This window comes from Dunckerocampus dactyliophorus, chromosome 10, assembly GCF_027744805.1.
Source record: "Dunckerocampus dactyliophorus isolate RoL2022-P2 chromosome 10, RoL_Ddac_1.1, whole genome shotgun sequence".
NCBI classification, from domain to species: domain Eukaryota; kingdom Metazoa; phylum Chordata; class Actinopteri; order Syngnathiformes; family Syngnathidae; genus Dunckerocampus; species Dunckerocampus dactyliophorus.
The window spans coordinates 17,335,309-17,353,666 of NC_072828.1; the positions used below are offsets into that span (position 1 = coordinate 17,335,309).

At 39.8% G+C, this 18,358-nt stretch overlaps 1 protein-coding gene across 1 annotated transcript in view; it reads left to right on the forward strand.

Moving 5' to 3' along the window:
* Window positions 1–18,358, forward strand: part of faf1 (Fas (TNFRSF6) associated factor 1) — a 96,373-nt gene that overhangs the window by 2,148 nt on the left and 75,867 nt on the right. The window contains exons 2-6 of the mRNA XM_054789366.1: window positions 123–191; window positions 7,179–7,225; window positions 10,952–11,256; window positions 11,347–11,438; window positions 12,144–12,235. Of these exons, the coding sequence (XP_054645341.1) occupies window positions 123–191; window positions 7,179–7,225; window positions 10,952–11,256; window positions 11,347–11,438; window positions 12,144–12,235 (605 nt within the window). The remainder of the gene's footprint in view (window positions 1–122; window positions 192–7,178; window positions 7,226–10,951; window positions 11,257–11,346; window positions 11,439–12,143; window positions 12,236–18,358) is intronic.

Here is an 18,358-nt window from a genome sequence, read left to right on the forward strand (position 1 = left end):
TAAAGACTTTTCTTCCAGAGTAGTGAGTTGTAGAGTGGTGACCGACAGAGCAACAGCAACAAATTTTAACACATGCACTGTCATACTTATAAAGTCATTGTCCTGTTTTTTTGTGTTTACAGCTTTGCACTGGAATTGACAACATTGCAGAGGCAATCACCCTGTTAGAGCTTAATAACTGGGATTTAGTGGTAAGTTCAAAATCTATTGGTAGGCTTTACTGTTTTGACACACAGAACAACCCCTTGAGCTTATTATATGCTTTTGGATGATAAAGCAGCTGTCCAGGTGAGGAGGAAGAAATTAATAGCAACAAGTAATAGAAACTCAGTCTCCCCAAACAACTGCATGAGAGAACTGCTGCAAGTTCACGGAACAAAATGGCACTATACCAGGCTTCCATGGGAGCCATACATGACCATGTCATGATATTTGACAGTATTATACAGCAATGAGACAAAGTGTTTAACCAAGACAAAGAAAAATTTACCTTTTTAGTGTGTGTCTTTAAAAGGCAACTAACTTTCTTCTTCTTTCGGCTTCCCATCATGCATTTCCTCCCAGCAAAGCATTTCATTGGTCGCTGCAATGCTCATGATTGGCTCCTGTCAAATAAAGAGCTGCCTTGTCCTCACGGACTCGTGCGCACCACAATATGCCATTTTATGACGTGGAGATGTGCAGCTTAGAGTCTGGTTTGTATGTACAAATTGTATTTCTTTCTAAATTTAGTGGGTGCGGCTTAAACACGTGTGTCTTATACACTGGAAATGAGGGTAAATAGCACCTTTTTGTCAGAATAAACACTTTTATCCAAATATTAATTAACTTACAGTATTTAGACTCCTTCAATTACAGTCCTCAACACACAGCGGTTCGGATTTTGCAACTTTGCTCTATCAGTTTTTCAAAATAAATGAATTAATTAGCGCTGTTTTGTGGTTGACTATGGCCTATTATTATTTTGAAGATATGCATATTTAACCAAATTTTACCTATTCTTGGCCTAAATTAAGCATTGTTAATCATAAAAATAGCTAAATGAACGAAAATACAGACAAGGCATTCAGAAGACACATTCACAGACGTAATATGTAGTATTCTACACTGGTCACTAGGTGTCAGTAATGTTCCATTGATGAGACAATAGCCACCACAGGAAGTATGTTGTCCAGAAAACTGTTATGTCTTATTTCTGGCTAATATGTCTTATTTCCTGTTATTAGGTCTACTATATTGGGTAATACGAGTGTAAAGGTGACTTTATGAGTGTTATTTCATGGAAATTCATTAATGACAGTCAGGTCTAGAACCAATTAACTGCAGTAAACAAGGGATTACTGTACATTCAAAATTGTCATGGCCAATTATGCAAATTATACGATTTACGTCATTACATCACCCCCTAACCCACCACTGCCACAAATAGATTGCATTCCCGTAGGGAACACTGTTTGTTTGCGTTTGAGTGTTTGGACATTGCTGCGTGTTTGCCCTGATTGGCCACTTTATGAATGGCTGGCAGCACAAGTGAGTACACCTCACTTGAGCATGTCCAAATTGCTTGAGGATGCCCAGCAGGTGCTAAATTTGGTGTGGAATCTGGAAACAAACTTGGCCATTCCATCACCCTCACCTTCAGCTTCCTCAGGAAGGCACTTGTCATCTTATCAGGTTGGGAAACTGCCATCTAGCTCAGCTTCCCAAGGGAGGGGTCATGCTCTCAGATTCAGAATGCCATAGTAGTAATGTTGGAATTCATGTTTTCCTCAGTGAACCTCAGTGCCAGCAGCATTCATGCAGTCCCAGACCATCACACAAAAAATTTTTGGTACTCACTTGTGTTATTTCGACAACAATAGTAGTGTGTTTAGTCATTTTCCGTGCATATTGTAAATCTGTACAATACAAGCTGTACTCTTTGAGTACTGTAATATATGTATATCCAAGGTTAATTTCTATAGCATTGACCCTTGAGAAGATATGACAGTGTAGTCACTTTTGTGACATACTGTACAAAGAAATGTACAGTAACAGGTTGAAATGTGTATGTGGGGTGGTAACACCCACTCAATCAAAACCATGACCTCTTTAGTGAAGGTAATTACAAAGAAGTCTGAGCTCAGAGTTTATATTTATCTGGATGCTGGCACAAGTTGAAAGCGGGGCAGACTAGTGACACCACAAAGTCAAGTCTACTCTCACTGCACCTGTGAATGTGATGATTTCCACTTTACACAAGACTTTGTTTTTTTTTTTTTTCAGAGCAGATGTTGTAGCCAAGCCAAGCCAAGCTTCATGTCTCCTGTTCTGTCACCTGTTCACATGACAAAGCAGTAATACAAACAGCTGGTTAATTTGTTTTTCTTTCCAAAAACACTTAGACACACAAAATGCATTAGAGGTGGTCATTTGGTAACAGAAAAGTTGTCCGTTCAATACCAGGTTCCCCTACAGTCCTTTCAAAGTACAGTGCATGCTCTGAAGTTGACCACTCAAGGTTGTACAACGCTACATTTGCTTGCATAAATACATATGCTTCTACAATTGCAGAAACTTTGAAAATCGAGTACAGCAAACATATGGACACGCACTCAAACAAGTCTCTGGATGGTTGTCTTGACGACCGAGTTCAGTAGCCTTTATAAGACTTGATATGGTGACATACAGCATATCGCAACAAACACCCAACTACCTTTGTTTTGCCCTTTTTTTCTTTTTTTTTTTTTGAGTACTGTCAGTGTTCGGGACACATCCAGTCAATTGTTTCTTCAAACAAAGGCTCATATAAGCGAGTTAAATCTGTTTAGCTGTCATGTTTTTCAGCAAGCTTTGTCTACTGCAGGACAGGTTCACATTGCAGTGTTTCCCTGACCGTTACATTGACATTTGACGCCCCACCCAATGCCATCCCCAGCCCCTCCAAGAATGTCAAGTTACATTACATTATTTATGTAGCACAGGGTTTCCCCTAGGATTTTTTGATGCTATGATGGTGGGCTGCATGGTGGACTGCGTTGTTGTGTCAAGATTTTTTTAAAAATATTTAAATTTACTGTCGGTAATAATGTCAACATTAGGGTCGTTTTCACAAGCTTGAACAACAAATGCATTGATTAACTTTAAATGCCTTTCTCTTGGCCTTTTCTTCCAATTATCTGGCAAGTGCCGACAGGGCAGACAGGTGATTACAGTGCATGTTTTTCAAAATAAAGTGTAGTGAAATGTTTTCTATGATATTTGATAGATATTGTATTTTAAATTAATTATGGTCAATATGTAAATAATAGGCTATACATGTATCGATATAGCACAGGGGTGCTCACACTTGTTCAGCCTGTGGGCTACTTGGTCCCAAAGAGGTTCCTCCTACTATAAACATAGAGAATATATATATTTATTTATTTTATTTAAAAATATGAGTATTTGTGTACGTTGTAAATGTATATCAGGGGTGCTCATCAAGATGATCTACCACTTACTGTAAAACATAGCATATATAAAATAGTGGTAAACTTTGCAACTACTATACAAAATACTTATGATTAGTATTTCACATTCACAGTTTCAAAGTTTACAGGCCATCAAAAATAGTTGATATCATTCAGTAATTCACAATTCAAATCAATTTGGTAATAAAGATAACACATAATTCCTCATTAGTCGTGTACATAAACTGAGTAATATGTCAATGAAAATAGCTACGTGGCGTTCATCATGTATTACGTCTAGTTAGCATTTGCTATAACAACATTACAGATACTGTATATGAGAAATTACAAGGATTCTGCAAAAGACCATGCAGCCGTAGTCAAGGGAACACATTAAAAAGTTTTCAGCAATGGGAACATTTTCCAGTTCATTGTGGAATAGTGTTCATGAGGCGAAGCACAGCCATGAAACAGTTGACTTTTTTTCTACATAAATAGCCACTACAAGTGAACGGATAACTTTTTAAAATAGATGTAGGCATCTTAACGCTGAGTTACTTTATCCGTAATCGTAATAATAAAGATGAAAGTTGCATTATCCGTGTGTGGCTGCTTGTTCTCCACTGTTTTATGCCGCTGCCGTGGCATGAGAGGAAATCAGGAAGGGGCTTAATGTCAGCTGACTGATGTCATATGACATCTATGAAGTGACAGTATGCCGGTGACACGCGACCCACACTACCTTCGCGATCGCCATAATGCACTGTATTAGTTAACATTGTTTTCACGTTAAAAACTCCCCAACTCATTTCCAAGGAGTGGCCGCTTTTACTGAGCCGTGGCGCCCCGCCACAATCCCTTACATGTAGCGGAAACCCTGTAGCAATAGATCAGAACAGAAGAAAGTTAAGGATATGGTAATCCGTCATTTATCGCGGTGAATTGGGTCCAGATCTGACCGCGATGATTGACTTTCTGCGAAGTAGGATTCAGTATTAATAAACTGGTTTTTTTTTGTAATTAGAGCATAGAAAACCTATTTATAAATGATTTTTTTTACCATTATTAGATCCCTGTAGGCATGAAATAACACACCTATAGTCACCTTTACACTCATATTACCCAATATAGTAGATATAATCAGAGAACCATTTAAGACAAATAAGACTCGTTCTTGTGTGTGTTTCAATAAATGTCCTCCGGGCTTGTGGACAGGAAGTGACATCGGGAATTCAGAGTTGAGTTTTAGCTGGAGTAGGGTCAGAACAGTAGCCCGTGTTGTTATTATGATGATGATGATTATTTTTATTATTATTGTACCGGTTGTGAGATAAATAATTATAAAATAATACAAGCCTGTTGTTGGCAAGCAAGTCTGGTCTGGGCTTACTAGTGACGCCTACAGTGTGGACTGTACAGTTCATCAACGTCTTGTACTGTATTGCCTTAAACTGTATTTGTATTTTAGTTCAATTAAAACATTTTTGGGCTTGAAAATGCTTAATATCGGCCAAGAACACATAACATTTGATTACATATGTATTTTTTGGACTAATAGCGTCTCTGAGTGTCTCTGTCGGGACACTACAATACCTTTCACATAGAACAGGTCTACACATTGTTCTTAAAATTCTCTAAATAGCCGTCTGTACATGGCTGCATATCATTTCTGTGTCTTATGCTGCAGGAGCAAGAGAGGGGTTTAATACACGCTGTGGCGACACATCCCAGATTTTAATTAGTGTATGGCTGGTGTGTTAATGGAATTAGTCTTATACAGTCGTGGTCAGAAGTTTACGTACACTTGTAAAGAACATAATGTCATGGCTCTCTTGAGTTTCCAGTTATTTTTAAAACTCTTAATTTTTTGATGATAGAGTGATTAGAACAGATATTTCCTTGTCACAAAAAACATTCATGAAGTTTTGTTTTTTTATTAATTTATTATGGGTCAACTGAAAATGGAATCAAATCTACTGGGTCAAAAATATACATACAGCAATGCAAATATTTGCTTACATGTCCCTTGGCCATTTTCACTTGAATTAGGCACTTTTGGTAGCCATCTACAAGCTTCTGGCAAGCTTCTGGTTGAATCTTTGACCACTCCTCTTGACAGAATTGGTGCACTTCAGTTAAATTTGTTGGCTTTCTAACATGGACTTGTTTCTTCAGCATTGTCCACATGCTCTCAATGGGGTTTAAGTCAGGACTTTGGGAAGGCCATTCTAAAACCTTAATTAATCTCTGGATTAATTTCAAGAAGGATGCAGAACTTGACCAACCAACAGAGGCGAGTATGCTAGCTAGCTAGCCGGCGTTTGGACGGCGACATTTGGAATTTAAATTAATTTCAAGATTGGGTGATTGTTCACCCATTAATGGGGAACGTAGGACCAGCCAGACCAACACAGGCGGGTATGGTAACTTAATTGTGAAATGTTGCTAGAGTGTGCTCACTATGCTCAGTCTGTAATGTTGAACCATTACCATTGGTATGACATTTTGAGGATGGGATTCTTTACTTTTCCAGGCTAAAAGATGTACATCCCTAATATCTATATATATCGCCCAGCCCAAATACCACAGTATGAAAAAGTCATGGTTTCAAAACCACTGCTATTGTTTGTCATACCGTTTCTGCGATATGAGAGATTCCACGTCCTGTGTTATTCCTTGCAGTCGGAACTGGGCTTTGATGTGTTGAAACCACAGGTGTGTGCTGTGTTGCCAAAAGTCAGGCATAGATAGCACCTGCGTTAGCTACCTCGTTAGTATTGAGCGGTGCCGGTATGGCCACGCCGTTGTCGCCCGACATATTACTCACATTGAGGATCACCCAATGTGGAGATATGATTCAGAACGAGACTGGAGTCCAGGATAAGTGGTATAAACAGTTTATTCTCCACTGAACAACAAGCAGCAACCAATTAACAAAATATTTAGTGTGTTGTGACTTGAGTTGCAGGTTTAGTCACAGTAGACTGCATTGAAAACTGTATTTTATTATTTATTCAGAAAGAATTCAGTTATTTTTGGTTATTTATTTTAAATACTGTACATATGTTCCACTTTCATCCTGTTCTATTGTATGGTTTAAACATGACTCTTTAGACTTGACTGTTTTTTCTCTTTTTAATAAAGATATTTCAAAATATATAAGAAAATATAAGACTAAGAATAAAATAAGAAAATTTGTTATTACTGGATTGACTCATAAGTATTGCCACCCCCACCAACAAGAGTTTGAAATAGATGTGTGGTCTTAGGTTTGTGGTTTAAGAGAGCTATAGATAAAAACCAGCAGGTGGCACCAAAAGACTTCTCCCCAAGCTGCCTAGTTTTTCTCCCCAAGCTGCCTCATTCCTGTCACTCTTGGACGCACACTTGCACTCACACACACACACACACACAGCAGTGACCTGGAGAGATGCAGCCGCCACACAGCGACCCAATGGAAAAAAGTGTTTCAAGGGTTGGGCAAGTTAGCAAAAGAGAGGACAAGTTATGATGCTAATTTTAGGATGATGGTGATCAACGAAGCAGAGTCATCAAACAACGCTCGAGCATCTAAAAAAAAATATCGTTGTCTCCAGAGTTTGACAATAACGGGTGTTAAAAAATGGTATTGAGGGATACATACAGGTCAATATAGTATTTTCTATTTTCACTGTTAGAAGATTAGATGTTGTACAACGGTGACAGGAATCAGTAGTGTTTATAATTCCTCTACATTTGTCATCACAGGCAGCCATCAATGGAGTCATACCGCAGGAGAATGGCATCTTGCAAAGGTAAGATTCCTCACACGCACTGCTTCACAGAGAAAAACAACAATCTAATGCTCAAAGCATATGATGACGTGAAGGACACACTTTGACCACGCACTGTTTTCATTTCTTAAAGGGCTAGAGACTACTAATGCTAGAGGTATATTTCCACAGTTGCTAAGGGAGTGGGCATCTAAGGTACTGGTGACTAATAAATGACATGAGGCAAATATGTGCCATTGTGCCTTCTCACCGTATGGTCAGTCAATTAAAAAAGGGCAAACATAATGTGTAAGATTTTACTTCTTGCACTGTTGGATTCTAAGGAGGTTCTAAGTAGAGCTTCAAAATGCCAAAAGAAGAAATGAGAGTGAGACAAGAAAATGTTTGAGTAAGCAGTTTATTTACAGTCGTTCGTCGCCATCTCGTGGTTCGAACATCACCCCCTCACTCTATCATGGTTTTTCACAAATGAATGAATGAACGAATGAATGATTGTTGTTCCGTGGTTGACTATGGCAAAAAATATTGAAAGACAAGTCATGTAGTATCCGGGTCACTAGGGCTATGTTCACACTGCAGGTCAAGTTTGATTTTTTTTCTCACCCCATTATGTGTGAAAGTGGCAAGTTTTTGGCTTCTTACTCTCTGTCCTTCTTCCACACTCCGTTTGAAACCCTTTCTTCAATTTAAAATAAATAAATGGGAGGCTTACTCGTTAGCCATGAAGCATGCTAATGCTTAAAGCGCTCATGACACCAAAACACATCTTGTTATATTCGCCGTATAAAATAAAATGAAAAGGTATATTTCTTGTGGTAGACGTCTGCTCCAATGTTGAAATATTTACCATTTTTACAATTTTCGCCACTTCTTCTTCTCTGGAGGAGGAGGAGCAAGTGGCGTTTGTAACAGAAGTTCCAACCCGGAAGCTGCCTTCCACTCCAATGCTTCTCTATTGTTATGATCCAGTATGGTCCAGTTGTGAATGAATTTCTGTTGTGTGTGTGTGTGTGTGTGTGTGTGTGTGTGTGTGTGTGTGTGTGTGTGTGTGTGTGTGTGTGTGTGTGTGTGTGTGTATGGCATGCGTACAAGCACGTGGGGCCACACAAACTACTGAGAATCATTTTGAGTTGCTACAATGACATTTTAGCTAAATGGACCAGTGTGCTGCATCATTTTTTCACTTTCATTTTTGGGGTGTCTTTGATTTCCCCCCCTTTATAGGGTGATCATTTTCATTTCTATCAAATTATGTGGCATCATTTTGTTACTAATACATCACCCACTTATTATCAGGAAAGATATTCAAGATCATTTTTCCTCCAGTTTAGATCTGATGTGTTTTCCAAGTGTTCCTTTAATTTTTTTTGAGCAGTGTGTGTGTGTATATATATATATATATATATATATATACATAAAACCTTTAACGGGCCATAGTTTGCCCATATCGGGCCTAATCATGTCATACATGTCCCAATGACTTTAAAATGAACTGGCTATGGTTTCTCTCTTGCTACACGATACGCTTTTGAAGGAGACATTCCATCCAAGCTTGGCGTCGTACACAGTGTCTGAATAAAACAGCTTCCTTTGTACCCTTCACACTCATTCTACGGCTAGTTGACACTCATGAATGCACAAAGCCCATGTGAACCCACTCAGTTGCATTGTATTGTACTCACACCTTTTGTGTGCATGCTTTTTGCTGCAGTGTGGTCCAGGCCCTTGGGCCATGAGATGATTGCCGGTCTTTCTAATGGCACTTGTTTCCATGAATAGAGGCTGACGGGCAGCATGAGCAGCAGCCAGCACATTTTCTAAGTGGCTGGCGATGCCAGGATGCCATGCTATTGGACAGTTCACAAACTCTAATGAAGTAACCTGAAGTGGAGCCAGTTGGTTGCAACACAAGTGCTCCTGTTTCATAATACACTTCCTTTTCTGTGTATCCTCTTTACTAAGCATGCCTTGCATGCCTTACAAGAAAACAATCTTTTGGCCAAGAAAATGTATTTCCAGCTGTAGAACCAATTCATTTAATTCTCTTCAGTTTGTCTGTTAGGCGGGCGCAATTAATCTGCTTTGTCTTAATGTCCACTAGGGATGCAATGGTTTATTGTAAAATACTGGACCGTTTGGTCTACCATGCACGGGTTTGCAATACATTTTTCACTGTGTGGGAAACCGCGCGCACGCACACACGCGCGTGCGTATTCCTGTCTAGGCTAATGAAAAGCCTTCCCAGCAACTTAATGTCCCATTTCCCACACAGTACATACAGTACTTCAAGTGAGGGACAGTCTGCCTAACAGCGGACGAAAAGTATATAACATAGAGTATAGGCAACAGCCCCACCAGTCTGTGTGGGCGATGCGCTGAGGCGACTCGGACCCAGTGGATCTCCTCAGCTATGGTGCTCGCCTGCTCGCCTCCTGTCTCCGACGTTGAGATGTGGTATACCGTTTTTTGAACACATCACATCCGTAAACCGACAAAGATGAGTCCCACAATTTCCAGTGTATAAGCCAATATTTTGTTCTCGTGCTTTAAACCTTGCGGCTTCTACAGGCTTGTGATGTTACTCATTTGTGGTCTGGTTGTGATCTTGGACATCTTGTCTGCTTCAGAGCAGTCACTTTGCGCTACGTGCGCATCATGGAAAACGCTTGGAGAGGTGCATGAGATACAGCTTTAATGTTGAAGGTGATTGATCTAGCGGCTTTTGCTTTGGTCTGCTAGTAGATCTTGCCCCGGGGAGCAGTGTCGGGAGGTCCACAATCGCCAGTGGATTTCGGGGGGCTGGACTGTTGCGTGGTGGGGAGGGGAGCTTAGGGCCCTATGATTTCCCCAATCACGGAATCGGGGACGGAATCACGGAATTGGCCAATAAAAACGGAATCTACTGTTAAATGTGGAATCTCGCGGAAATTGAGTGTGAAGAAATGCTGTAACTGTGAGGAGAAGGAACGTTAGTGTGGGGAAATATTTCCCCAACGGACGATCATTTATAGCGGCATGTCCTCGCAAGCACTAACCATCCCCCTCCTGAAGTAAACATGTCGAGGCGGCAACCGGAAACATCGGCTAAGTCGGCTAAAAAAAACTTTGACCGTGAGCTTGCGTACAGCAATAGCCAGTGTAAGATAGCTGGGTTAGCTTAGTTTAGCGGAGCCATGTCTAGATGGCGCTTATAATGTTAAACATATTCAGAAGATCGTAAACAGGTTTTCTATGCCATAACTATGAAAATATTCCATTTAGGAATCCTACTTTGCGGAAATTCACCTATCGCAGTTGAGTCTGGGACCAGTTAAACACTATAAACGAGGTATTACTCTATATTACTAATTTGAATTTTCATCTGTTGGACAAAGGTTAATATAGCTCATAGTACAATGTACTGGCCTACACTCGATTGTTATTGAGCATCTTTATTTTTAAAGTGGCCCCCACATCCTTCAATTTTTCTGTATTTTATATCAATATTTTTATTTTTTTATTGGAGAATTTTATTGGAGAATTACCTGCCAGTAGATCACAATTTCATTTTCATGCTTCATTTTAAAAATCATATCTGGACCGTAGCCCGGATAATGAGGTACGAACCGTACTGTGGGTTCTTTGTACCGTTGCACACCGAATGTCCATTGTCTTAATGTAGGAGAGCGTCCATATATTGTATGTTAAAAATGTTGGTTTTTTTCACTATCTCACAATGTAATGCTAACCTTTTGACATCTTCAACAGTAACTTTTCCAGTGAGGCAAGCCAGGCCAGCATGTATGGACCGCACAGAGAATCAGAAGCAGCCGATGCAGCAACAGCAGCCGACACAGCAGCAGCAGCCGACACAGCAGCAGCCGAAGGAGCCGTTCCTACGTGCTCCTCGTTGTTTTCGTCTCCTAGACCGCTGTCATCCTCTGCTTCTACGTTCTGCCCCAGCTCCCCTTCCTCCCGACATATCGTAGAGCGCCAGTCTCGGATGCTCGAATTCAAGGTGGAGTACCGACAGCGCACTGTTGAGCTGGTACTGGAGGACGGCACAACAGTTGGTGAGCAGCATACTCCACTGCTGATGTCCATAACGAGTCTTCTTGCACATGAATACATGTTTGCATTGAAAACTTTGTTCTAAACCACAGGTGAAATCAAGCAAATACTGGAGACAGAGCTTGGAGTTCCTGTATCCAAAATGCAGTTGAAAGGATGGAAGAGTGGCGATGTGTCTGATAGTGTGAGTTCGGAAACACCACCAACATTCCGTACCAACTGTTTGCTGTTTATGATGCCCTTCAACAATGACCACATTTGAAAACAAAGTGGTGTACATCAGAAATAGATAAAATATAAAACATAAAAACAAACCTAAAAACAGCTAAAGACACAAGTAAGCCAAGTTCTACACTAACTCTAAAATATTATGAAACACTAAAATAAATAAAATCAAAAAGCGGGTGTTAAGATGAGTTTCGAAAGTGGACAATAAAGGGGGCTGCCTAGTGTATATCGCCATATTGTTCCACACTGTGGGAGGAGCAATAGGAAAGGCCCCATCACATCACATCTGAATGTCCTCTTCGATTTTGGTACCTTTAGGAGTAGCTGATCAGCTGACCTGAGAGATCAAACAGGAGTGTACGTGTGAGGTAGCTCAGACGGGTAAGGTGGGGCAAGACCGTTTTAATGAGTTAGGACCAAATTATTTTAGAATGAACTAAAAAATGCACAGGCACAGATGCAGCACAGATAATAAGTAAGAAAAATGTGCTTTTCCGTTACAAAGATCCTTTTAGTTTGTGTCAGGTGTCTTGTTTCAACACTATTTTGTAATGGCAGGATATCGTGCTGTGTTTTTATAAAATACATGTTTAGAGTTTATGACAATATTAAAAAGTCTATCAATAAAACACCCCACTATTGTTTCTTTGTATGTCATCAGACGGTGCTTCGAAGTTTACATCTGCCCAGGAATGTCAGCCTGTATGTCCTGACCCCAGACATTGCCCCCACAGCCAGCACCAGCAAAAACAGGTATTTACCTCCTTCTACCATCTTGGTGGTAAAAGGATGAAAAGCAAAACTGAAAACTTATGACTGTGGCACGTGTGTAGCTGCTGAGAACGAACATTAGGTGGCAGTCTATGACTACTAGTAGAAGAGTTGCTGCCAGCAGATACACTCCTGATCAAAATTTTAAGACCAGATGAAAAATTGCAAGAATTTACATTTTGCACTGTTGGATCTAAAGGAGGTACTAAGTAGAGCTTTAAAATGCAAAAAGACGAAATGGGAGTGAGACCAATACATTTTGATTAAACAATTTATTACAAACAGCCATTAAACTGAAAAAGTCTGTTCATAGCTCACAAAAACTCGAAACCCCCCTAAAATGTAAATAAAATCTTCAAAAAAGGACTCAGCAATGAGTAGCTGCACTATTTTTGTTAATCCCTTAAAAAAATTGTTTGGCATGCTTGATGCCAGAGTTTTATAAGGTGGCTAGTGTGAATGCTGCTCCAGGTGGTGAAGACGGCTTCACTGAGGGCATCCACTGTCTGGAGCTCATGTCCATTTTTGTGGAGTTCCCTTGCTATCCAGCCCCAAATGTTCTCAATTGGATTTAGATCAGGGGAACACCCAGGATGGTCCAAAAGAGTGACGTTATTCCTCTGGAAGAAGTCTTTTGACCTACGGGCATTGTGAACTCCAGCGTTGTCCTGTTGAAAAAGCCAGTTATTACCACACAGACGAGGGCCGTCAATCATGAGGGATGCCCCAATGCACCGTCTCAACATAGCCATCTGTCGTTTGACGCCCCTGCACAACCTGAAGCTCCATTGTTCCGTTGAAGGAAAAGGCTCCCCAGAGCATGATGGCATCCCCTCCAGTGTGCTGTGTGGAATACATCTCAGGTGGGATCTCCTTGTCATGCCAGTATTGTTGGAAGCCATCAGGATAATCGAGGTTACGTTTTTTCTCATAAGAGAATAAAACCTTCTTCCACATTTTACAATGTTCCATGCTTGGTGCTCCCATGCAAATTCCAAATGGGCAATTTTGTGTCCTTGAAAGAGACGATGTCTTTGAAGATTTTTTTTTGTTTTTAAAACCCATCTTTTACAGATGTTGTCTGATGGTTATTGGACTGCATTCGCCACCTGTAACAACGTTAATGTGGCCGAAGATCGTCCCGTGTCTTGACAAACAGGCAATTGGATTATTTTACTCAGGGCCGGTGACAACCACTTGACCTTTTTGTTCCATAACCCGCAGGACCTTTTAAGGAGTTTAAGAAATTTTTACTGCATCCAACCTCGGCAGCAATGGGGATGCGAGAGGACTTACTTATGCAGTTTAACCATTTGACCATGTTCAAAGAGAAAAAGCTTTTTTGCCTTTGCCATCAAGAGGATCATGACACTGTGAATGACTTGACAGAAAATGACGACATTATTTCCAAGATTTTGGCTTTTAAATGCTGTGCTTTTAAAATTTTGATCAGCTGATGAACAGCTGATTTCTGTTTTAATGGTTTACAATACATTGCTTACTCATAAAATGTTTTGTCTCACTCCTCTTTTTTCTTTTTGCATTTTGAAGTTCTACTTAGAACCTCTTCAAGATCCAACAGAGCCAATTGTAAATTCTTGCAATTTTTCATCTGGTCTTAAAATTTTGATTAGGGGTGTATAAACAACACCGGTATATTCATAGATGCTTGACCCAAAGGTTCTTTCATTTTCGCACATTGTCACATTTTCAGAAGAACGTCTACTGCTGCAATATCTTGTGTAAATATACTTTGTATGTTCCAGTCTTGTCACTGTTGCTGCCTCTTAGCTGTTTTTCCACAAAGTGTATATGCGTTTGACTCCTACACTCTCCTTTTTTTAACTGCTCTGTTCCATTAGGGAGAGACCTTTGTGGCAGGGGAGATTTAGTTAGAATGCTTCATTAATCCAGTACCGCTTCATTCATCTCACTGAATGCTCTGGAGCATAAACAAATCTTTTCCTCTAAAATGTCACACAGCTCACTGTAAAGCCACAGCAGTAATACAATCACCGTTGGCAGCTGAATGTGCCATTGTCCTTTTCATCTGTGTCACGTAAACATCATCCAGCAAGGAATATCAGTTGTTAAGTTCACACATCACAGCGACAGATATTCACAATTCAATGATGTTAAAGGATTTAAAGTTATTTTTAGAAAGCACGGTCTGCTTGCATGAGAGTTTAGCTGAGCGTTGCCATTGCAGTCACAAAGTATTCCTCAGCAGCGGGTTGGAGCAGTTATTAACTACTGCTAATTTTAATGCTACTATATACTACTTTGACTGCTGCACTATAGTAGTAGTAGTAGTAGTAGTAGTAATTAAATTACTAAAACTAATGCTAATACTAACAATAGAAACACTATTATTTCTGTAACTAGAATCCTTCAGGCTCTGCTACGCTCAGCTCTCAGGCATCTAGGGTGCGGCCCCCTGAACATTGCGTAATATTTGGGCCCGAGAAGAGTGTTTCCTTTCCACCACATTCTTCAGCATATCAGGATATTATCATCATCACACATAAATTATATCATTGTCAAAAGTTTGTTGAGATCAAATTAATAACTAATGTAATGAAATATATGTAATATATGAAATGCGTGTACACCCTTGAAAATGCAATATACATTTATTTCTTGTGTATTCTTTACCATTGTTTTACGAATAGCAAAATGTGTATTACAAGGTACATGACACTATCATTTGGTATACTATAGAATCAGTGTGAAAACTGTGCCATCTTGTGGTGGAAAGTATGAACTGCCCAAATTAGAATGCATCATCCCTTCTATGGACCAACAGTGCTATCTTTTGGTGGAAAGTATGAATTGCACATTAAGATATGAATCAAACAATGCTTTACAGAATGAGTTATAATACCTCAGTAACTGTATGGCATCATAGCAGGGACTCGTCTTCAATTACAGATAACTGATTTATAGCGGGATCCCACATTAAATGGCACAGCCCAAATTAGTTTGCAAATTATCATTGACCATCTGTCCAGTATCCATTGTTCTGATTTGGGTTTATTTGGTCAAAGTCTGTAGGTGGGTTCGTCAGAATATGAGCCCTAGTCTGTGACCAGTTGTAACCTAAATAGCTTTAGAATATGGGCCACGCTGACTTTTTTGTTCATCCCGTTACGACAGACATTCTCCAGAAAATTTCATGGCGATCCGTGAAACTGATGCCATGTTGCAGGGGCAAATGTAACAAAAGTGAATATGGCTTGGTTCCAAGTTTTGGAGCTCCCGGTTCTGGACCATCAAAATGTAAAAATTTGTGGCAGTCCTGACGTATGAGCGATTATCGGGCGAGAGGAATAATAGTATTTAACTCAAAAAGAAGAAGAAGAAGGGTAACGAACACCAAAGAAGAAGAGCCACGCGGGCTGATGTGTGTATGTGTGAAAAGTTAGAATGTACTGTATATAGTGTAATGCTATTTTATAAAACATGACCTCCGCGCAGCGCTTATTGGAGGTTATGTTTTTGCCAGCGTTTTTCTGTTTGTCTGTCTGTGTTCAAAATAACTTGAAAAGTTCTGAATGGATTTGGAAATTTTCAGGAATTGTTGGAAATGGGATATGGAAGAACTAATTCAAGTTTGGGGGTGATCTGGATCACCGTCTGGATCCAGGAATTTTTTAAAGGATTCTTTAACATTGCGAGAGAGGACCATTTTTTCCATTTGTGCATAACTCCACAAAAAATGGTCGGAGCACTTGGAAAAAAAAAAATACAGGACAAGTTTCCAACAGGTTCTACAAAATATGAAAGACTGATCCAAAAAATGTTGGATTTTTATTTTGGTGGTAATCACAATATGGAGGCAACTATGGCACTTGGCAGAGGTCTGCGCTCTCCGAATGTTTTTCTACTTCATTGTGTGTTTTGTATAAAACAACCACAAGCACAAGTTGTGAAAACTTAACGTGAAGGAAAGATGACTACCAAAAACACACTTCCGGCTTTCAAATTAAAATGCTGCACGGAATATTCTGTCTGACTGTAGCAAACAAAAGTCGCAGAAAAGTAGCTTCTAAGAGCATACAATTAAAGTACAAAATGAATACAAACTCAACAGTGGCACAAGCCTGGAGTTTTTCAAGAGAGATGATTATCACGTTGTTGGATGTGGATGACGGGCAGTGTGCTAGCATGAATTAACTTGCCACAGAACACTAGCGCTCAGAGCTCACCTTTATGCATTCACACACAACATCAACTTTTGGAAACAATGATGAATGGCAAAAATATAAGTGGATTTGTGGCACAGGGCTCCAGACTGCGACTTAATGGTCACATTTTGCGACTAAAGTATGAGACATTGTGAGTGAATTTTTCATCTACTCGCGCATGTGCGACCAGATAAAAATAGGTGTTTCGTATTCAGTTGACCAGCAGAACAGATTTTTATAAGAAAGATATTTCAATTATTTTAATCTGTTAATTGCGATATGGACATTGACGATTATTCATTGATTCATAAACGTCAATAATTGATGCTGACAGAACAAAAAAATAAACAGAACAAAAAGACCGAAAGCGGAAATGCTGCGCAGACTGTTTATGGTGGTGCACCTGGAAGACGCTACCAGAATGGCTGAGCGTAAACTCCGACCCGCACCCGTTGGATTTAAAGCGAGCGTCTGGAAGCACTTTGGCTTTCATGCAGTTGAAGGTAAAAATGAGCTGGACAAGAGGCGAAAACTAATTTTCCACCCAACTTGGAAAAGGTGAAGCGAATCACAAAGTCGTTCGCAACTTTTATTGCGAAGGATTTGTGGCCGTATTCGCTTGTTGAGAAGCAGGGCTTTCGTGCTTAGTTGCGCACTTTGGAACCCACGTAGCCCAGTTATTAAAAGATAATGGAAGTAAATTAACCTGTTTCATGTTTATTTTAATTGTGGATCATTACAAATATGCTCTGTTTAAGTAGTACACAGTGAGTAAACAGAAATTATATATAGAAAAAAATTATGCATGAAAAAATTTACAAACTATTGATCGCAAAAAAGCTGCATTGATATGCATTGTTTTATCATCGCATCGCAGGCCTCTGAATTGTACTTCCATCGAATCATGAGGTGGCCAGAGATTCCCACCCCTAATTGGTAAACAATTACCTTCCCCTGAATTTGTATTAGTCCTAAAAAGGCATCAAATTAAATTCAGGTTTGTGTCAAATAGTGCATAATTTGTTTCACACAATTAAAGGCAAAAAATCCCAAAACAAAACAGTCAAGTTGGTTGGCCCTGCCAATAAGGCGTACCTTTTTTATTTTTCCAGAAGTTGGCAACCTTACCAGGTAATTTGTCAATTTTATTTTATTATTATTGAATATTTTTTTGTTATTGACAAACTCGTGCTCCACACTTGATCCCAGTACTTGACAGTAATGCGCAATTGAGGCAGTTTACCAACCCACATTAACTCCGAAAGAGGAAGAAAGGAGACAAACACCAAAGAAGGAAAGACGCCGGTATAGTAGATATAATGTATACAATGACACCAAGGAGGCCTTCCAGAAGCTATGGACAGAAACAGGTAGATAAAGAAGACATTTATTTATTAGGGGTGTAACGATTCATCCACTACATCGATGCATCGATTTATGTTCCTATGATTCAACCACATCGATCTGTGTTGAGTAAGTTTCCATTCCGGACAATGTATATCGATATAACATAGTTTAAAAGGTAATCAATACATTGACTATTTGAAACTCGTTTTTGAGTGACATTTTTGGGGATAATATGCAAATAAGGACGTTTTGTACACCTCTAAACAGTAGTTTACGGTCCAGTAGCAGTGACGCTGAGTGGCGTCATCATCCAGCACGGCGTGTCCAGGTCAAAACACATATGTCCGCTGCAAAACTTCTGTCATTTGTGTATTCTTGCTAGTTGCTGCACCGTTCTTTCAAATGGCTGCTCTGATCAGGAGGATTATCAGCACAAAAAAAGCCCCTGCTGCCATCGGCCCGTACAGGTGAGAAAGTTTCAACACCTAATTGAAGATACCATACCACATTCATTTGCTGAGGAATTTGCATAATGTCCCTCACCATAAGGGGCAAAGTGCAGGTTTGGATT